Source organism: Malurus melanocephalus, unplaced genomic scaffold, assembly GCF_030028575.1.
Source record: "Malurus melanocephalus ecotype Western Australia unplaced genomic scaffold, MMel_1.1 scaffold_236, whole genome shotgun sequence".
NCBI classification, from domain to species: Eukaryota; Metazoa; Chordata; class Aves; order Passeriformes; family Maluridae; genus Malurus; species Malurus melanocephalus.
This window is the reverse complement of record NW_026623468.1, coordinates 381,036-403,171: the sequence shown is the minus strand read 5'-3', so window position 1 is coordinate 403,171 and position 22,136 is coordinate 381,036. Positions and strand designations below refer to the sequence as shown.

The following is a 22,136-nucleotide window of genomic DNA, read 5'->3' as shown; positions in this document are numbered from 1 at the left end:
TGRGACCTCAGGGAGGAAATGATCCCCGTGGTTAGAAGGGAACCTGCAGGAGACTGGAAGAGATCCCAGTGCCTTATGCTGGGAAGACCTTGCTCATACCTGCCGTGAGTTTAGGAAGTATCAGGGCTTTTTTTCCTTCCTCTGCTGAAATCCTGACTACAGCATCTGCTGATTCTGAGGTGAGTCTGGCAGCAGAGGCAGCTGCAGGGACCTGCAAAGCCCCAGAGAGGATGGGAGGATGCTCAGCTTGTCACTYGTGGCAGGTTATTGCAGGCAGTCAGTCCTGGTGAGCAGCAACCCCCTGATTAAACTTCCACCACCTCGGCTCAGCTCAGCTCCATCTGAAAAGAGAAACAGCACCACAAGAATTGCTCAAGCCTGGCTTATTCCACACCCCAGTGCAGCTCAGGGCAAGCATTCAGAGGGAACCCTGCAATCAAGATTTTCATTTACAGACTGCCCAGGGAAATGCAATGCACCCTTCTTTTAGTTTTTTTTCCCATTTCCATACAGCAATTCCTGCTGCTCATCCATTGCTGCACTCTGACAGAAGGCAGGGGGAGAAAAGCYTCTCTCCAGAGCTCAGGATAACACAGCAATGGATTAGGTCACTAAATCAAGGAAAGATCTGGAATAAAGGGTATGAGGAGTCCTTTCCCCTCCTTCATTTTTTTTCCCCACGAAGTCCTATCTCTCCCTAGTCTCTTAAAAATATTGACTCTACAAAGAACAAACAAATCACCAGATCACCAGTCCCACACTTGGGATATATGAACCCTTTTCATCTCTAATTTTTACATTCAATAAAAAAATTGTAGGGAGAGGATTTGAGAACTTCAGGGGAAGTGCTTATTATCAACCCACTCTGGTTCTCCATTGGTTCAAGGTTGTTTGTGTTCATTCTTTTATAAAAGTACATTCATTACACAATCAGAAAGACTTTAAAATCTCCCAGTTATACAAATTTTCCCTCTGTTACTAAGGCAAACCACTCCAAAAATACACAGCAGCAGCGCAACAAAGTGCTTGGAACAACAGCTCTCCAAACTGCCAGTTTCAGCCTGTCAGAACTTAAAAGCATCTCTAGTTGTTGAACTGCTCATACACAAGCAAGAATCCTGTCCTGATCCCTGAGCAAATTGGCACCTCAAAAATAGAGATGGAAGAAAGGAAAAGTTACTGTCAGCGCACAATGCTGGGAAACAAAAAACCCCAGAATATCCTCCCCCACAAAACCCTCAAAATAAGCCCCAGAAAGCAGTTCTTACAGAATTCAACAATGCTGAAACCCAAAGTTTCAAGGGAGAAACTCTTTTAAAGAAAAGCAAGTTTCACAGCAGCAGCTGATGCTACAGGGCAGGTCAAAGATCACTGAATTCAGAACTGCTTCACTTCCTGCCTCTGAAACACTCACTGTTGGGGTATAAGAAAAACCCTGACAGAGCCTGAGTAAAGTTCTGCACTCAAGGCAAGCAGACTGAGCTGCCCTGTCTCAGTGAAAGCTCAGAAAAGGCAACCATGAAGCCTTCCCTGCCAGCTCTACAGACACCTCTTGCAACYCAGCATCCACCCCTCGTTCCAGGGAACAAAACCAAGCTGCTGGGACACTGCCAAGGGCTCACCAGTGCTCASGAGATGCAGGACSGTGGGATGCACTGGCAAAAGACCAYTTCACTCTAGGTGTGTTTGATTTCTGTTTCCCTTTGGGATACTCTTCCTTCCTCAGCAACAAGGCTCTTGCAAACAAGCTGCACGTTTGACCCCATTTTTGGATATACAGGGCTGGAATAAATATCACTGACAACCATTAGYGGAGGAGGAACTGGAAACAGCAGCAGCAAAACACTTCACACATTCAGCCCACCACATGTGGGAACTGAGAGAGACAGACAGGGGAGGGAGAGAGAGACTTAACCAATCCATCAGTGTTGCTTTATTAAAATCTTTATTCACACAATGTTGCTTTATGTGGGATCTGACCCCAGGGGATAGGAGTAGAAAGTCATGATTGCGTTCTGTTTGCTTATTAGCAACTCCATTTGTGCAGCAGCTCCCAGGGGCCTCCTCTGGCAGCTCTGAGACGGGGGTCTGTTTCCAGCGTCTTGCTCCAGCTGCCACAGCAAATAAATTACCTTCTTAATAAATTAGTACTTTTGAGTTGAAGTTTGTTTGGCAAGACACACTCCAGTTCATCAGCTGCTGGAAGAGGAGCCGACTCGAGTGTCTCCTCCTGCTGACGCTGACTTGGGAAGGAGGAGGCAAATAGCAGATGGCTGATGAGGGTCTCTTTAATTAGTTCTTGATTTCTGTGCTTGCAGCGCTCTGATATCACTGATAACTATGACACAGCCAGTGTGTATCATCTGGGGCCAGCGTGGACAGTGAACAAGGATCAGAAGATGGCACGAAAACCTCGACAGAGCACCTGCCTTGCAAACAATGTTATTTTTCAGAGATTCAAGCAGACCCTGTTGGCACTTGGATGCTGCCCCTATTTCCTTTGCAATGGTTACAGTTTTAAATCTCTCAGGGGGTTTGTGTTCAAGTGAAACAATCATCACTGCCAAAAGGGCAGAAATTGTCACAAGGCCAAAACCAGATCTTCCTGATTTTGGTTTAAGAGAGGAATTTATTCTTTTTCCTGCTGCAGAACACCAGCCTCCAGTAGTGTTTACCGCAATTAGTAGCATCAATATCACAAATAAAAAAACCAACCCCAAAAGACAATCATTTCTTGCTTCCTTCTATTGATAATGCTGGACTTCACGCCCTTTGTCCACAAGTAAACCAAAATAAACCAAGACCCTGCATTAAATCTTTGACATTCATACTGGGGAAAAATTTATCCCCAGGTTCCATCTGACAGCAAAAGCTTCAGCTTAGAGCAATAGGTAAGTCCTCAACATTAATTAAATTTCAAAGATTGAAAGACTTTTTTTTTTTTTTAACCCATTATTAAATCAAAGTAAATACCAAGTGTGATCATATAGAAATCAAAATCTTGGTAGATCCCTCCCAAAATATTAAGTGCTCATGATTAAGCTCAAAGAGAAGAATATGCTTTTAGAAATGCTATCAGCTACCAMCATGTGCTTCATCATCTCCCCTGTGGGTAAATCATCTGAAATGTCCAGAGAAACAGCTTGTACCAACACTTGGTCCTGTCCCACAGGCACCACTCACAGCTTCTAAAGCTTGTTCTGTTATCAGCTATCAGGTATGAGCTTCACAGTGTCCTCAGAGCTGGCTGTGTGTCCCCATCCTCACCGGGAGCTCCAATAAATAACTCCAGATCCCATCWCATCATCTCATCCCTCTGGGGTGCATCTGCCATGTGGCCAAGTCCAGAAGAGAGCAAGAACATAAAATTCAATCTCAGGTAAACAGTCACATTCTACTTTCAAGATACTCTGCTCATATAATGAGAGAAAGACTTCAGCAAAACAATCTCACATTTTTCAGATAAACTCTCTCCCTGACACCTCCTGGATCAGGTGTGGCCCAGGTGCAAGAACAAGCMAACAGGTCTTTACCTGCCTGCCACACTGCAGAGTTAGAAAGATCCTGACAGGAAAATCAAGGRAAAGGGCTCAAACTGACATTTTGGTACTCTTGCTCTCAAGTTCAGTAACCTGTAATCACTTTGGGAATGGACTCTTCCCTTGTATTAAGGACCACGCTGGCTGAACACTGATGAAAGCTGCTCGATTTGGAAATAGTGATGAAGCTGCTTCTCTTCTGGAGACACAAACTCAGAGCTGCCCCAAGGTGATCAGTTTTATGGCACAAGCTCATTGGCAGCACAGGCTGAGGTGCTGCAGGGTGACAGGACTTGCACAAGATGGGTGCTGCAAGCCTGCCCTGAAAAGCCAACTCTTTTCTRTCTATGGCAAAGGCATTAGTGAGGACCCCAGGACAACCATCCCAGGTAGGACATCACAGTGGGGCTTGCAGGAAGCAGCTGGGGAAGGCAAAAAACCTCCTGGAAGTGGTCACAGCTTCTGAGCTTGGCCACAGCCAGACCAGGGGAATGTGGGACCCAGAGTGGTGCTCCAAGAACAGCAGTGCTGAGCTGTGGTCATGGGGAGCAGCAGGAAGCTCTCTCAGGTGAAGAGACAGATCAGAACTCAGGGCTGTGTCCCATCCTCAGGTTACTGCTGCTAACAGGGCAGTCCACCCATGAAGTCTCATGCCCAGAGGTCCCACAGCACTCAGGGCTCACAGTAAAGCCACCTGACCTYGCTACACACAACTGCTTCCAAGGACAGATTCTGTTCTCCTCAGTTACTGCAGGTTGAAAATTTGGTTATACTGGACTCAGGACTGCAAGGATATCTTCTCCATTCTGACCTTGCCAGATTCCTTAGAGAACAAGGACAAGACACACGGAAACTTACTATAACTTCTTAATTACCAAGTGCTGTATAACGACCCTGTCCTCTCCTAAATCTCCAACCCTGTGGATAWATCTTAGATATGACTTCAGCAAAAACACTGAAACATTATCACATATGAGGCAACCCCCCCYTTCCCAGCCTTTTATCAAGGAAAAGCCAAGTGAGTAGCAGAGGTCCCCTCTCCCACCCCTCATGGCAATCAGAAGAACATCCCACCCCCGGGGGGGTGGCACAACTCTTCAGTCTAACAGTTATTTTATTCGCCCCTTGCTCATTCTCTAGAGAAGCGATAAAATGCCCAACCAGCTCAGAGCTGATTGTGTACAACCCTGAATCAGACGAACTCGCCAGAGTYGAGGGGGAAGAGAAAGGGAGAGGAYTGTAYTGTTCATCTGTGTCCCCTCCAGGTTGAGTCCACGAAGGAGTGTCTGTATCCCACACCTGCACCAGCACCGAGAGCCGTGTTGATCGGGCRCCATGCCCACTGCCAACAATGGACACGCCACGGTGGCCAAGATGCCACTGTGGGGGCCGAGCCATCCGAGGCCCCYTTCCCACCTCTCACTGCTGCCAGCCCAAGGAAAAAGCCAGGGTCACCTCCYTTCCTCTGCCTCGGGAGCTTTCCTGTCCATGTCAGTCCATCTTGGCCRCAGCCCTTCTGAACTGATTGTGCTGTTTTTCTATCGCAATTTTTTCGTTTTTTTTTAAAAAAGGAGTTTTGTCTGGTGTTCCACCRTGATTACAAGTGAGACAGAGTCATCCTGTCTTCCACCAGCACGACATCTGGCCCAAACTGGTCTGTGCACTGCTTSACTGTAGCCAGGATGCTGAGGAGCCGCTGGTCCAGCGCGTCCAGGTGAGAGTCAGACAGCACAGGTGAGATGGGGTCATGCGACATGGCAGTTTTTAAGGCAGACTTCAGGACTCCATTCTTCAGGTAATTCAGCCTGTTCCAGGTAGAAACCCGGATGCTGCAAAGGAAACAAACACACGTAACCACACTACGGTCCTGCTGCAGTCCCATTGGGAATACTGGAGCCTGCCTCCTCAGGGAGCCTGCCACATTGCAAAGGTGGCTTTGGGATGGGAGGGTCCAGATGAAACTGCATCACAGACAGGATCTAAGGAAACTGGAAAACTGAAGGTGATGAAGAATCAATATGCTGTGATGGAACTGTGATGTAACACAGGAACACTTCCAGCTGAGAGYGAGGAAGGTCTTCAGTCCTGAGGCCTCCCAGACACAGTTTGCAAAGGAAAGGAAGGAAAATCAACAAATTCAAACAAAACTCTGGTCACCTCGGGAAGAGCATCACCAACAAATAATTAATCACAAAGGGCAAAAGGCAGTTGACTGAAATTCCAAGAAAGAGAACACAGCAGCAACCTTTCCTGTTCACTGGCTACTGAACCTGTTCGTGTCAGCACAGCTTCAACTCCCATGTTCTGTGAAGTCTCTTGGGATTCTCCYCCAAACCTTTAAGGTCCTAATCTTTAGCACTCCTGCTCTAAACTCTTGGGTTTGATGGCCTCTAATGAAACCAGCTAAATAAGCAATTTAACCTACAGTTAAAACAACTACACATATGTAGCATTTGCCCGGTACCAGAAAGAAGTGATATCTGAAAAGCAGGAAATTGCAAAGTCTCTTACAAAGATAAACTCCTCTTGTTGCATTTTGGAGAATCTAGATGACAAAGACTCCAAAAGAATGTAAATAAGGCAGGAAATCAAATATAAATTTAAATTTAATGTAGGAAAACTGAAGAATTGGAAAATCCTTAAACTGTTTTATGACTTTTAAAAGGATCTTGCAGAATGTAGGCCAGGTGTAYTGCAGTGTGCAGGGAACTGTGCTTAATGCAAGCAGGATGAGAGCTCAGGCTTTCTGCAAAGGTCCCAGGTTTCAAAGGTCCCAGGGAATTTGGAATACAGAAACTTTCAAGGACAAGCTCCATTTGGAAGGTTTAAAGGAGTTAACATTGAAGTGTCACAGTCAAGAAATGGATATATTAGTATTTTTCTTCCTGTAAATTTTCACAGAATCCCCAAATGGTTTGGACTGGAAGAACATCCCTTTCCACCTCTCTGCCATGGGCAGGGACACCTTCCACTAGACCAGGTTGCTCCAAGCCCTGTCCAACCTGGCCTGGAACAATTCCAGGGATGGGGCAGCCACAGCTTCTCTGAGCAACCTGTGCCAGGGCCTCCTCACAGGGAAGAATTTCTTCCCAATATCCCATCTAACCCTGCCCTCTGTCAGTGGAAACCACTCCCTCTTGTTCTGGCACTCCAGGCCCTTGTCCAGAGCTCCTCTCCAGCTTTTCTGGAGACCCTTTATGCACTGGAAAGTGCCCTAAGGTTTCCCCAGAGCTTTCTCTTCTCCTGGTGAACATCCCCAGCTCTCCCAGGCTGTTCCCACAGAAGGTGCTCCAGCCCTTGGAGCATCTATTTCCTAGTGAGGAGTAGCAATGGCCTGGTGACAAAGTGAACACAGAACAGAAATCAACAATTCMCAGCCTCTGAAAATAAAACAAACAAAACCACAGCTCACAAGGCCAAAGCAGAAAGAAAATTCTGCAAAGAAACTACAAACTTCACTTGAGAGGAGTCCCCTGAGTGCTGCAGTTTTCATTAGAAACCATGTTTGAAATCATTATGTTGCCAGACACGTTGGATCATTCACTTCTGTTGGAGGTAACTCAAGCTGGGATGTGAACTTTGATTTGTCAGGAGCTGGATGGGGAGAGCTGCAGATGCAAAGTACCTGTCACACTGGCTATGGATAGAGCTGAACCAGTGACCTGCAGATGAGATCACTTACACTTTCTGCAGCCAACCCTCCGCATAGTGCCTTCATGAAAATGGATTTCTCAGCTTCTTGGGCGGTGACAATCCATCAAACAGACAATATCTCAAAGAAGTAAAACACTGTGGACCTGAGCAAATGTTTTCAGGTTGCCAGAAGGCTCCCGAGTTGATGATACTGCAAACCCACGAACAGAATTACATAAATGAAGTGAAGAGCACCCCCTGTGTTTCACTTACATGCAGCACTGATAGAGAGGAGCCAAGATGCTTCTTTCATCCAGGGCAGGGTTTCCAAAGCTGAAAAGCAAAATTAAAACCAAGTGAACCAGCTGAACTCCTCAGGTTGTTCTCAACATAAAGAGCTTTGTAAAGAATTCAAAGAAATCAATACTAGGCAATTTCATGCTCCAAGAGATYAAATCATTTAAATTAAAATATAAACAGGTCAAGGCGAATCACAGATATAACTCTCAACAGCATCAGCTAAGCAGTGAAACAGAAGCAGCAACAGCATACCCAGTTCTGCATCAGACCAAAGCATCTTAGAAAGGCACTTTAGAGGAATTTAGAAATGATGCAGGGATAAGCAATAACTGATATTCTGGGCATGGAGAATGGGAGCTTTGTCTGTCTGACACAGCTGGGCAGGGAAGGAACCAAACAGCAGCACCCATTAGAGCAACAGTTCATTAATCAGATCACTAACAGATCACTAAGTGATCGACTCAAACATTTCATGCCTACACTGTCTAAGGAAGCCAGAAGGCTTCCAYGGTATTTCAAGCTTCATCTAAATACATGCTGGATTTATTTTTCATAGTTTCACCCTCCTCATAACACTGTTTTCAATGAAGAACTTTTTCCTCAATGAAGATATGCTGCTGTAGAGACCTGGCATTATGCTGCCCAAATAATTCTGTTATTAATAGCTTTCAAATTGGAATGAGCTCCCAGGGAAGAGGGCATGGCCTCAAGGAGCATCTCCTCTTAGTCACATGGTTTAGTTTTAGGTGTCCTGTAAGGAACAAGGAGCTGGGGCTGATGATCCYTATGGAAGGAATCCATTCTAAAAAGATAAATGGGAAAAGAAAGGTAACTCCAGGGCTGCTCAAGGATCTCCAGGGTCTCAAGTGCAGTGCACACTTGGTACAAGGTACAAGTGCTGTGCAAAGCCAGAGCAGAGCCTTCACAGAAGGGAAACTGCTGGTCCTTCACAGAAGGGGAAACTCGCTGGCACTGCACATGGGAGTGCCCACCAGAAAAATAAATAACTCTCAATTGCTGGACTAAACAATGACATGTAGATGATTATGTTTTTAAGAAAAATGAAGCAAATTGTTATGATTTAAACAAGGTTATGTCTTCATATGATTTTAAACTTAAACTATAGTGGACGACAGAAAAAAAACACATAGCAGAGACAAAACAACTCACATTTTAAATACATTTTAAAAGCATTTTTGTTTGGGTAAGACTTCATACCCACATTTAGAACATCTTATTTTGCTTTTGGTATCACTTCTACCTCCATTTTAGACTTTTAACCTTTCAAAGCCAGAGTAGGCATATCCAGAAGGCAGGAATGCCAAATTATTCAGAAACACACCTTGAAAAGATCTGCCTTTATTACAGCACTCACCAATACTGACTGGTGATTAATAAAAATTGTAATTTTTTAATCTTCCATCAATTAAAAGCCTAAAAAAAAGGGCTTTTCTGACGATAGGAGGAGAGGCTTGAGCAAAGCTTTGAAAATTGCTTTGGGAAATAATGTGCTAATTGGGGAGTTTCTTGAGTAAGACCTTCTCAAGACAGAACAGTACCTAGAATGTAGAGTAGAACCACACAGTCCTGGAATGGTTTGSCTTGGAATACCTGGGTTAAAGCTCATCTTGTTCCACCCCCTTTCCATGGGCTCCCACTRTCCCAGGTTRCTCCAAGTGCTGTCCAACCYGGCCTTGAACACTKCCAGGGATGGGGCAGCCAYAGCTTCTTTGGGCAACCTGTGCCAGGGCTCCATCATTCTCACAGGGGAGAATTTCTTCCTAATACCTGATCTAAACCCACATTCTTTCAGTTTGAACCCATTCCCCCTTGTCCTGTCAGCATCGCAACCTTTGAAAGACCCTAAGATTTGGCGAGTAATTTCTGATAAAAAGGAAAGCCTATTACAAAGGATATTAATGAATTAATTAGTGAAAAAAAACAGAGAGATACAGTCACTGCCAGGCCAAGAGGACTTTGCCAGGCTGACCTTTTGGCATTATCCAGCAGGATGAGCATGCTGGCTCCCTCATCATCCTGGAAGCTCTCGTAGTGGTGCCGGTCGGCGTTGCCGATCAGGTAATCGAAGATGGCTGTGTCGATGATGTCCAGCAGCCGTGGGCCCGAGTCGTAYGGGGATGTTTTCTTCACAGCATCGCAGTAGCTCTCGTCATACTCCCACCTGCAGCCAGAGAGGAGCCAAACAGCCCTTCAGGGAACCACACTGCACAGCAACAGCACCTGGAGCTGCCCTGCAGTCACCTGTGAGTGCACCAAGGAAAGGGGAGCAGCCCCTTTCAGAGAAGGAAGAGCTTGACTACAATGTTTCATGGAATAGTAAACCAAGCACTAACATCCCAGCATTTGGAGCAAGCTGTAGTTTCAGTTCAAGAAAACACAAAGATCACCTTCCTACAGAAAACAAGGTAAGAGTTTGCTTCCTCACGACTCCACAGTAGCTGGGCTGCCTTGTGGGAAGATTACTGCCATGCCTTGCCTCCCTCAATTTCCAGAGGAAGGATTTCAGTACTGTTTCCATTGCCTTGAGCTGTTTSCATCTGGCTTTCCAGCCCTCCTCTTCCTTTTCTCTTTCTAATGCAAATATCCCCATTGTGGTTAGTAATGAGCCCCTGTGCCCCCAGCAGAAGGGATTCACGTGTTCATTCTCCTTCACTCACTGCTGTCTCTTTGCTCCCCACTTCCTTTSCAGAATATCTCACCTTCTCCACTGACAAGATTTCAAGCTTCTCTCTTATCTCCTTCTCCTTCTCCACCTAATCTTGTTACACAGATGCCATGTCTCAATTCTCCAAACCTATGATTTTAGATTTTCTCATTTTCTTCTTTACAGCTTTCAAAGCTATTCAACACGGCCACTAAAAACAGCCAAATCTCTGCTGTATATCCTTTCYATCTGTCAACCTAAAGAACAAGGACATCTATAACATCTTCCATGTAAGGACTGAAACAGTCCTTCACAAACCAGCAGTTAAATTGGAAATGCCTTAAACCATCTGTGATTTGGAAACAGAGATGGAGGAAACACAAGCTGSATAGACTTGTTGACATGCTCAAAACTGCAGACAGTCATAAAAATAGGAAGATCAGAATTTAATTACTACAACTGCCACATAGCCCACTTCCATCTTCTAGTGGTCTGGAGCCAAAGGTCCCAACATCCCATCTTTCCTCCAGGTATCCAAATYAGAGAGATTAAAAATTTACCTTCTCAATGTTTTTGATAACAGGTCCTCAAATGCTGTGCCCAAATCCCTCTGCAAAGAGGGATCTTTGCACCAAGATCCAACTCACATTCAACTTGCAGCACAAATCCATACAGCAACAGTCTCAGAACCTCTTCTCCTTGTGCTGGATACATTTCTTATGCTGCATCCCTCTCTCCCTCAAGTGTTTCTTTCTCTCATTTTACTTTAGAGCGGTACTTAATCTCCTTGCCACAATTTTTCAGATATACTATGCTCTCTCTCTTCATTTTCCATGCAGTCTTTCAAGAGAGACTTTTCTCCAACACTCATTTCTGATCATTTATATTGTATTAGCACAGGCCTTGGAAGGTCAGGGATTTTATCYATTACACCTCCATTAAAAATTACGTACACTAATGTGCCTGTGTGAATTATGTTYGAAAGGTCAACTAGGAACAGCAGCTGGAGCAGGAAAGAATACTTAGGGAGTTATTTTTCCACAATTACCAAGCACAGAAAAAGGAGAGTATGACACCAAGAATGTTTAATTATCCTGATCTCTCMAAGTGAAATGTGCAGTGTGACAAGGTGAAAAACACCTTGTAAGCTCATCTGAAGGAGGCAAGAGCGAATTTAAATACACCAAATACCACACCAGCACAGGAATTAAGGTAAACCCCTGTGCAAGCAGGCAGGGTATGATGAAAAGCAGCCTCTCAACAGGAGGAACACCTCCAAGAAACTCATCCTGCCAGGTTCATTACTGCCAGGTACCATGTACTGAACACAGCTGAATTTGACCTGCTGGGAAAGAGAAAACATCTGCTGCTCAACAGTCAGTCTGGGCATTTTATACTCTAAAACAATTCAGTGAAGCCTTTGGATRAGATTCTTTCTGAGAACAATCACATCATTGGAAATCAATGGATACTTTAGTTCAAGGACTAAAAATCTAATAATTTTCAAGTTCAAGACAGACTTGGAAAAATTTACTAAGCTCAAACCCAGTTGTTCTGCTCATGGCAAAAACATCCCCACCCCATGAACTCAGATGTGATGGACCTACTGTAGAAGACTCTTAAAGAAGAACAAATGTGGGATTTAGCATTCTTTATGTGCTGAGCATGGTCACCAAAAACTGATGGCATTCAAAGCAAAGGACTTTCCAGTGCCTACCTTCTTAAGCTAAACCAGCTCCATACCTCTCAAAACATACTACAAGGACCATGAAATCAGGTCTGRCACAGTGCTACCACATTTTGGTGGCCACAGAGTGGCACAGCATCAGCAGAAGGTCCAGTGGCACAARAGAAGAGTCATGGTTTGCTCACAGCCAAGATTTTCAGAGCGTAGAGTGACTGAATTGTGGAGCTMTGTTTCAGTCAAGATGCAGGAAAAGGACAACACTTAATATTGTGGAAAATAATGAAGATTTCTTTCTTGTTCATTTCAATTTAGATTTTTTTCCTAGATTTCTTGGCTTCTGCTGTTGTACTAAGAAAGCTGTTGACATAACTCTAGGTTCTGGGAGTACTTAGTGCTCTTTAATTAACCATTTATTAACCTATTTCAAAGGTTATTTTAGTACAAATCACCATGTAGAGAACAGCCCTGCCACGTTCTCATACCTGGCAAGTTTGCCCTCCCGGTAAGTCCTGCCCCAGGGGTGCCGGTGTTTCTGCAGGGGCCAAACGTCCGGCAGCCACAGTGTCACTGAGCCCTCCATGATGTCCCCATCAGCACAGGCTGGCTCTGTCTCCCGACAATAGTAGCACTTCCCATAGAAGCAAGTGTTATTGCCTTCAAGAGAAAAATTAACATGTATCAGAACAGGAGAACTTAATCCAAGGAATCCAACTGAAATTCAGGAGCGACATCCTTCTCCACACCAGGATTTCACTGCACTTGTCCTTGTGCTTCCATTCTCTGAGAGGGAGATGCTCAAAAGAGATTACACAGACATCCATTCATTCAGAGCAATTAAATACTAATATGAAAAGGAGAGAGCAATTATATTTTCTAATGACTTTATCACTCTGAGAATACAACACTATCAACAAGTTTTTGCGATCCTTTCCTAGTCTTCAGGACCCTGACTTTGCAAACTTAACACTGTTTGTTTTTCACATTTCATACTTCATGTGTCAGATTTCCCATTTCTTTGAAAAACYTGACCAAAAATAGGTAAGTGAAAAGAGACACAGAAGAACTCAAAGGGATTTGGTGCCCTGAGACCCACCACATGTCTCAGCTACTTGAGCTAACTCTGCAGAGGAGACAGAAACAAGTATTATTTTCACATAATCTAGAAATCTAGATGTCTCAAAGCTTCACCAGTGTCTTCTGACAGTCTTGCAACAAAACCCTGCAGCCTTTAGTCCACTAACACTGATGCATCCTGTAGCATCAAGTAATCTGGAACGGCCTGCATTAATAGTTTTAATTGAACCTTTTCTATTTTCCCCTTCTAACCCACCTTGCTTGATCCTCACCAAGTTAAATCCAGTTCCATGCTCACAAATGTTCTTCCAAAATATTCTTCACCTGTGTCTCCCTTGGTCATGATGACTCTGTCCTTTCTTCCTTTGGTTCTACATCCAATGTCCTCCCCAAACCGGGCTCAGCTCTCTGAAAGCTGTGTTTTACCCCTTCCATTCTTACACATCCCTTCAGCATGTACTCCTTTGGAGCTCTCCATCCACACCCAGCTCCTGTGCTCCCAATGTACCATCAGACAGCTTGAGGATGTCAGAGATCATTACCAACTCAGAGCTTGCACACCAGATCTCTTATTTGTAGGGAAAGCCCTGCAAGTCTCTGTTCCCATTCAGGGCCTGCAGCAGGTCCAGCAAGAGACAGAATTCTTGGAGATYCTAGCTGCATCTCCAGCAAACCTGCACTGAGTCAGCATGAATTCTTCAGAACCTCTGGAACTTGGTCAAATTTGGCCTGACAAAAGATCATAACCTCCTCCCCAGATCCACCCATTCCTTTAGCTCCTGCTTTGCAGAACAGCAGTTCTGAGGAATCTAACAAGGAGCAATGAAAATTTCTGGAGCCATACTTCTCAATTCAGCAGTGCTGCTAGAAAACAGCTTAGTTATCTTGGCTGAAATTTGAAAATGTAAATCCTGCCTGCAGCAGGCACCCCATGTGAATGCCAGGAGAGTTTGAGGCTGAGCTGAAACTTTCATCTGAAAGTTACACCTTGTAAGTGGCAGTATCAGGCAGCAGGTGAGACTGCCAGCAGTGCTACTAACAGGAACGCTACCAGCTGGAAGGAACAATCATCTCTAGAGCCTTCTGAGTAGAGAGAAAAACAAACAAACAAAAGAGTAATAATTTGATGGTTTATAAAAGCCTGAAAAAGTTAGGGCTGYAGCGTAAGTAATTTCTTGGTGCCTAATGACCACCTGGTAAGAGTTCACATTAATAGCTCCTTTTATGTCTCCTTCACAGCATTATTACTGTACACAACACAGGGAAGTGCTGCCACATTTGGCTGTAAATGCTCTGCAGGCTCTGATGCAGCACAAACAACATCTAATACCAACCAGTGTGTCAGCTCCATAAATGATCCCAAATCTTTATGTTAAATAAAATTTTATTTCTTTCTTTTCAGGTCTAATCACAGACTTTTCTAACCATCTCTGGCAGCAGAAAGAAAATTCTTACTAAAAAAAATAAAATCCCATCTGTAACAGCAGCATGAGGGAACACAGAGCAGTTACAGAGGGAAAACTACTTGAAGAAAATCAAGTCCTCCTCCCCCGCTGAACAGAGTTATCCAAGATTTCTCCTGGCAGAGAAAGAGCTTCCTGTATCACGGTTAACTGTTCTATAGCTGTGTCAGGTTCCCACGGCTCTTTTTTCCCATTAAGCATTTTTCCTTCACTGGGCAGCACAGTCCATGGAMTCCACTTACCCACGGTCATGAAGGTGCCCAGGAGCTGCTCGGTGGCCACGGGTTTGATCTCTGTGCGCAGATTCACAAACCTGCCAACCACCAGCGGGGCTCGCCGGAAACCCAGGATTCTGAGTGGGGGTGAAAAAACACAACCTGAGAATTTGCAACACTAGCAGCAGTTCAAAATTAAAACAAAAAAAAAAAAAAACCACAGTCCCTGTCAGAGATGACAGAAGCCAAAGAGCAAACTTGGAGCCCTGCAGCAACTTCCTCCAAGGCAAAGTAAGGAAACTCATTTTTCTTCTGTGCCTGGATGTTAAGCTTGCTTTGTAGGCTGTCAGTGACACTCCTTTWTTAAAGCATTTGCAGCAGAGCAACAGAGGATGCACCATGCTCCAACTCTCAGAAYTCAGACCTCACACCAGAAATATCCATCATGTGTCTGAAGCAGGTTGAAGCAATAAAACCATATGGGCTGTGGGGCTGGTGGTCACCTGGAAAGATAATTTATAATTTGTGGGAACCACTATCTATTAAAATGTTAAGCTCAAGCCCAACTCAATTACACTTGAAAGCAACCAACACAGGAGTTGTTTTGTTTGGCATGAGAAGAAGAACGGAAGACAGAATGGTAGAACAAAAGTGAATGCCTGAGAAGTSCCTGAAAAAACAGAGGTGGGAAGAACAACCATAAAACTTGCAGTTACAGGATCCAAGTTCCACTCCCATGCCTGCCACAGCCTTTGCTCTGTGACCACAAATGACTTGGGTATTTGTAATGGAATTTTAAAAGCGCTTAAAGAAGTACAAAGATTAGTACAGTGTCAGCTCCAACTCTCTTAATGCACTTTTGACACCCTTTTGACAGTTTTTGCATCTCAAAAACAGAGCCTGAAAAGGCTCTTCTGGAAAAGGGACAATTGTCATTCCACAGAGGTATTGGGAGAGTCACTCCAAAAACTGATAAGGATTTGTTTTAGATATTCGATGAGTAAACCCCCTTCTGTAAGTATAAAATAACTCTAAGAAAGGGCAACACAAAATGTCTGTCTGAACAAGTCATGTGCATAAAGACAAAATTCACAGCAGCCAATACCGAGCTGGGCACAGCCTCAGCAAAAGCGGGTGTTCCAAGAAAACAAGCACAGAGCTTACATGTGGAAAACCTGGCCCTGTATTTTCAGACCCACAGCTGAGAAGCCATGATCCTGGAAGGCACAGCCTCCCCATTAGTGGTAAACACACAAAATGATCCAGATCCTTCTTGAAACAATTGTATCCTTGGACAATATTTGGAACTATTACCATTCAACACGAAGGTACAGATTAACATTYTAGGGCAGGTAGCTTATGACTGTAGCAGCAACGGGTGCTATCATCAAACCTTCCTAGAATTTCCACTGCCTGTGCAATGAGTTTCACGGGTGTATCAGGATGAACAAACATCTCTGTCACCACCTATGAATTAAGTCATCAGGAAAAGGCTCACATTTACCTACTGAGAAACCTCAGTTTACGTTCAACCACTCTATCTTTGTTACATTTGTCCCTCCTTATSACTTTTCTCAAGATTTTATGTCTCTTCACCTCCAAATCTTCCTACAAGGAAGCAGAGACTGTGCTCATTAATTCTATGTGAAACYGCAGCTCTTACAGCATTTCATAACTATTGACATTCAGTGTCTGCTATTTTCTGTCCCATTCTTTGTACATCCTATAATTTTTGGGTTTTCCTGTAGTTGCACCTCCAGCACAGGTCTACAAAACCACCTGGCTACCCCAAGTATAATTAGTATATGAATARCTGGTTTTCCTCTAGGATGCACTGCTTCATATTTAGCCTAGATTAAAYTGTTAGTCTAGACATTAGTCTTGACTTTTTAGTGAACAGCACATGAACTTAGCACATACATTTAGTATTTCAGACTCCTCCACAATATTTGGCTAAACTCCTGTAATAATAATTSTATTTTTATGCTCTCCTGTAATATTATCTAATTCTATTATCTAATTCTCCCTTGTAATATTAACYATAGTGGTTTCAGGGCTCATTCTCTTTTCCAGACTTTTCACAGATATCTGACATGTTACAATCTCAAACAGATTTTCGAAMAGTAGTTTCACAGAAAAAGCTGATTTGTATTTTGGCTTCAATGTGGTATATTGGCAGGTTAGAGGTAGCTCACATCTGAGGTGTAGTCTTCGAAGAACTCCCTTTTTTCCTAGTATTTTCCAGAGACAATAAAACCAGATAAAGCAATTCCATACCTGTCCAAGTGAAAGGCTGCCACTTCTGCGTTGTGTCTGTCGTAGCCAGCATATGGTTCTCCTTCCACTACATAATCCCTGGCATATCTGTAATTGAAATAAGTCAAATAAAGTGAGTCTATGTGGAATTACCATCAATTTTGCTGTTCAGAGTAACAATTTAATAACAGTGCTACATTAAAGAGTCTCTGGGTCACTTGCCAAGTGATTGCCAATGGGAGAGGAAAAAAACATCAATGAGATTAAARTGTCCAGACTGTTGAAGTGGTAAATAAGGAGGAAAGGTCAGTGATGGACAGTGGTCTCCAGAACTTGGGAGGCAGTTCACCTTCCAACTAATAAATTTTAATCCAACCATATGCCAAGTCACATCTTAGAACAAAGAGCACAGACCCTGCTACAGAACAGGGGTCTRTTTATACTGGAAAGCAGCAATTCCTCAGATGATTTTGGGGTTAGAAAGGACTGTACATTAACATGAAAATATGACCTGATAGTGTGGAAGAGATGGCAAATGCAATCTTTAGTAGACAGAAAATCAGCAAGCGTGAACCTTGGACAATACAGGGTATAAGCAGAGCCTTTATTCTGGCAGAGAAAAGACATAATGAACAGCAAAATATAGAAATTAGGCAGTCATTGCAACAATGGTGTATTTTGGTGAAATGGAATGCTTTTTGCTCCCTTTTTTATCTTTTAATAGATGCTACTTAATCAAGGCAAACACCATTTTCTGAGTTTCCTGACATTTGGATCGGTGTAGATACTGCTTGAGCACCATGCTGCAGCTGAGTGTGAAATACCACAATCAATACCGAGCAAACGGGTGAAATGCAACGTTTCCAAATAAACTAAGGCTGAATTAGGTTACCTATTTTCCATCTCTATATCAAATAACTGGATTATTTCCAGCAGAATATGTGTTCAAACAGTAGCAACAACAGTGTAAGAGGAAGCACAGAGCTCTACTTTGATGTTTTAACCTTGCTCAGGGAGGATGTGGGGCAAGAGGACAGTCCACTTCCTCAGTCTGAGCAAATGCTTCAGCTTCTCTGCAAGGCAGCTCAAAAGAGAACTTGCTGGTGTAGGATTCGTGCCAAATGGGTGCTTTCACCAAACCAGCCTCTTCTGTCACATATACCACCAGATGCAATGACAGCAACTATTAATTGTGAGTAAATTAGCCTGGATCTTAAGCAAATTTGAAGTGAGAACCTCAGAACATGTCCTCAAAGACAGGTTTTTGGTATGTACTTACAGCAGGCTTTTGGAAACACAGTCATATTTCGAAAGATAACAGAGCTAAAATTTATTAGTAAATCCCAACCAAACTCCTTGTTTCCATCCACATTAGGCATCTAGTCCTTTCCAAAGCAAAAGTAATAAGGAATTCCTTCCTCCTCAGCCAGTAAGTTTGCTCAGAATTGTTTTTAACAGTAACTTTAACAGAGCTTTCAGGTCCAAAGCTCATTAAAYAGACTCTCTTGCAATGCCAAAGCAGAACTCTGCCCACAAGCCTGGCTTTTCAGAAGTCACAAATAGAACACATGTCTACCAGGATGGCCAAGGCCATCCYCATAGTGCTCCTATAAACATTCCCAGCTGCACGTGTCCTTGATGGAGCAGAGTCCCTGTGCTTGCCTGCACAGACAGGGCATTATAGAATGCAATTTAATGCTCGGTGAAATGCTTTATCACCCTCCCTCACACAGAAAGCTCTGTGGGAATGCTGTGTCTCCKCGGTGCTGTCACTGGAGGAGATGTCTGTCGTATCACCAGGACTTTGTGTGAAAGGCTCACACTGCCTGGGCCCGCAGGGGAGCTCCAGCCAGAGCAGSAACTGCCTGTACAGAAACAGGACTGTGAACCCAAGTGCAGGGCAGATTTTTTCTCATTCTCTAACCACGGAATCACAGACTGGTTTGGGTTGGAAGATAATTTCATTCCAATTCTTCTGCCATGGGYRGGGATACCTTCCACYAGACYAAGTTATTCCAAGCCCTGTCCAGCYTGTTCTCAAACACTKCCAGGGATGGGGCAGCCACAGCTTCTCTGAGCAYCCTGCCAGGGCCTCATCACCCTCACAGGKAAGAATTTCTTCCCAAYATCCCATCTAACCCTGCAYGCTGTCAGTGTGAMGCCATTCCCCCTTGTCCTYTCACTCCAGACCCTTGTCCAAAGTCCCTCTCCATCTCTCCTGCAGCCCCTTTAGGCACTGGAAGGGGCTCCAGGATCTCCCTGGAGYCCTCTCTTCTCYAGGTGAACAGCCCCAGCTCTCTCAGCCTGTYTCTAAGCAGAGGTGTTCCAGCCCTCAGAGCATCTTTGTGGCCTCTCCACTCATTAACAGGACAGTAAACCTTAATGCCTACTTAAACCAATTTTTTTTTCTGTGATGACTGTGATGAATTTCTGTGATGATTTCACTTCTCATTTGCAGTGAAATCTCTTAAAACATACCTGCCTTACTTTTTAACATCTTTCTTCTCYTTTCCCCCAATGGCAAACAGTTCAATAAACTTTACAGCCAAGATTCTTCAGGAACATGCAATCATGTCAAATTTTTCTGAGGATCACTGTAAACAGAGGCCATACCAAGGAAGTATCACTGCTCTCCCACCCTTACATTGCTCCTCCAGTACTCACCCACTGGCCAATGGGAGGCTCAGGGCTCTCACTCTGACCTGCCCAAACCATCTTTACAGCCTACCTTCAGCTACACCAGACACACAGATTTACTTTGAAGACCACTGCCAACTTTCCTCTACTCCCTGTTCTTGAAATGCACCCTCTCCTGGCAGTCTGACAAAACAAGGAGGCAAAACTGCCTCCTTGTTGTCTCCAAACTGCCAGAAGCTGTACTTCCAGAGTCAGGAAGATACAGCTCAGAAACATCAGGTGTAACCAACATTCCCTCAGGACTGAAYACAGTGATTATTCTTTTAATCTAARGACAGGGTGTATTGAGCATCAAGGCTGTACAGCCTGAGAGACAGCTGGCACAGCAACCTAATGTTACTAGAGCACCAGCAAGGCTCCTGTCTGTCTCAAAAATAACAGGATGACCTTTCCACTGACAGGAAAATTCATAACTTATATGTGACAAAATGGAAGAAAAAAAGAAAAAAAAAAAGCAGATCTTAACGCAGTCACTGAAGGCAGTATTTACCTCTTGGGCTTGAAGACAACCTTCTGCCCTCCTTCAAGTATCAGCAAAGCTTTCAGTTGCGTCCCTTTGTATCCCACATCAGCTTTAATGATTTTCTTGGTGGTCATGGCGTGCATGACGGCGCCCAGCTCGGGGGTGTCCTCAGGGTACACCTCGCGGGGCACCACCCACTGTGCTGCGATCTCCCAGGGCGACTGCAGCGTGTGCTCCAGGCGCGGGTCCAGCGCCACGCGCAGCCCCGACAGCATCCGCTGGAACGCGCGCTGGTCCTCCCGGTTGGCGGCCGACGTGTCCAGGTTGTCAATGAGGAAAACCTTGGTGAAAATGAAGATGACGAGGAGGATGGCCAACAGCACAACTCGCTGCTTCARCTTCATGGTGCCCTTCAGCCCTTCTCCCCTGACCCTTTCTTCCGTTAAGTGTTACAGGAAGTCTGTTGGAGATCAGGGTGAGGAAGGGGACGTTAGTTGATGAATTTCATTCCTAACTTGCATTGTACAAGAGGTCTCACCACTGAAGCATCTCCTGGCACCCCTACAAATAAACAAAACACAAACTTACAATCCTGCAGACTCAAAATCAAGTTTATGCTTGGAACATAAGCCTGCATTCATGGACACTCGTATCCTAAASCCCACATGCTTCTGTTAAAACACCCTGGGTTTGCTGCCTTCCTGAAGCCCTTCTGCGATCTGCACGGAAGGGGAAATTGCCAGATAGCATCTCTGCACAGCTGAAATCAYAGCAGCTGCAACCACCACGGGCAAGACTTTTGCAGGGAACTGTAGTTTAACGTGATTGCTCCAATTTCACATGCACTCTTCCACTCRTATGACRTCCCATGACTGCTGGTGTCCTAAAGACCTGTCCCTCCAGAAAAGCTCCCAGGTWGATTTTAAGACAGCTGACAAACAGTGAGAACAGCTGAACAGCCTACTTTCCTGAAGGTACAAGGCATAAGGACAGAAAAGACTTAATTGTTTATTGCCTTTCATTTGCTGCTGCTATAATTTACTCAACTTTTTTTTCCATTCTTAAAAAAAATGAGCTGGGGTGGGGATGACATCTTTACTTCCTTGTGGTTGACTAAGTACCTTCTGCACTCAACTGCAAAAGCCATAACCACAGAAAATATACAAAGTRTCTGCAATCTCAACCAAATGAACTAGAAAAAAATACCCAGACCACTAATCCTTGCCTGTTCTCAGTAACCTTACCTACAACAGCTGAGGCCACATCTGTTTCTATATTTATAGTGGGCAGTAAGACACATCTGGCCCCTCAATAAGCCTTGGCCAGGGCAGTGTTTGCATATAAGGACCACAGAACGCACCATCAACTGTACTCAGTTATGAGGACAGAAATTACCTTCCTAGTATTAGCTGAATGCAGTCAAAAGCCAAATGGAAAAGGACCTGAGGCACACCTTGGAGGAGCGTTGGGAGCCAGCAGGAATTTCTCTTTGCACTAGCCACACTGATCAATGCAAACCCTAAACAGCATCCTGAGCTGGGGGAGGACTGACACAGAAAAACCTTCTCATGCGATTTAACAATAAGCATAGAAACCAGCCATTATTAATCAYGGCACTGGAAAAAACGAGCTGCACTGGCTCATTTACCAGCAGCAACCCCAGGACAGCCAGGCCATGCCTGGCAAAGCACACACAGGTCACAGCCATCAGTGTCRAATCAAGCTGGCACACAGTAAGAGTGTCAGTGTAAAAGGACATGCAAACCCCAGGAGGATCTTAAACAAATGTACATGAGGTCTAGAGCAGACCCATCCAGCTACACAGCTCTCCTTTGTCCCTCTTAGCACTCACAGCAGTATAGAGACTCCAGGAAGGGAGAGGGTAGAAGCCTCAGGGMTGATTCCAACTAGAACTGTGATCCCCTGATAACTGTGTAATACTGATTTTAATCTATTGGAAAATAAGTGCTTGTGCTCATGCTGAAAGGGAACAAATCACATGTTTATATGGAAATTAGAGCATATTATTATTCTTCATCTAGTTCTGTTTTGGCAGCCTGTTCTTCTCCAGACAGCACAGCCACCTGCACATTACCCACTGCARGCACGAGAATGAGAAGCAGAGATAAAGAAGATGCACCTGA

The 22,136-nt window shown here is 44.3% G+C and overlaps 1 protein-coding gene across 1 annotated transcript; it reads right to left on the bottom strand.

Moving 5' to 3' along the window:
• Positions 1 to 1,840: 1,840 nt before the first annotated feature.
• FAM20B (FAM20B glycosaminoglycan xylosylkinase) lies at positions 1,841 to 20,548 on the bottom strand. The gene is made up of 7 exons (XM_057374914.1): positions 20,020 to 20,548; positions 16,854 to 16,940; positions 14,604 to 14,713; positions 12,307 to 12,478; positions 9,463 to 9,654; positions 7,446 to 7,505; positions 1,841 to 5,368 (listed from the first exon to the last, which is right to left on the bottom strand). Exons 1-7 carry the CDS (start codon positions 20,394 to 20,396, stop codon positions 5,137 to 5,139), a joined length of 1,230 nt encoding a protein of 409 aa, XP_057230897.1. The 5' UTR covers positions 20,397 to 20,548; the 3' UTR covers positions 1,841 to 5,136.
• Between the last annotated feature and the right edge of the window lie 1,588 nt (positions 20,549 to 22,136).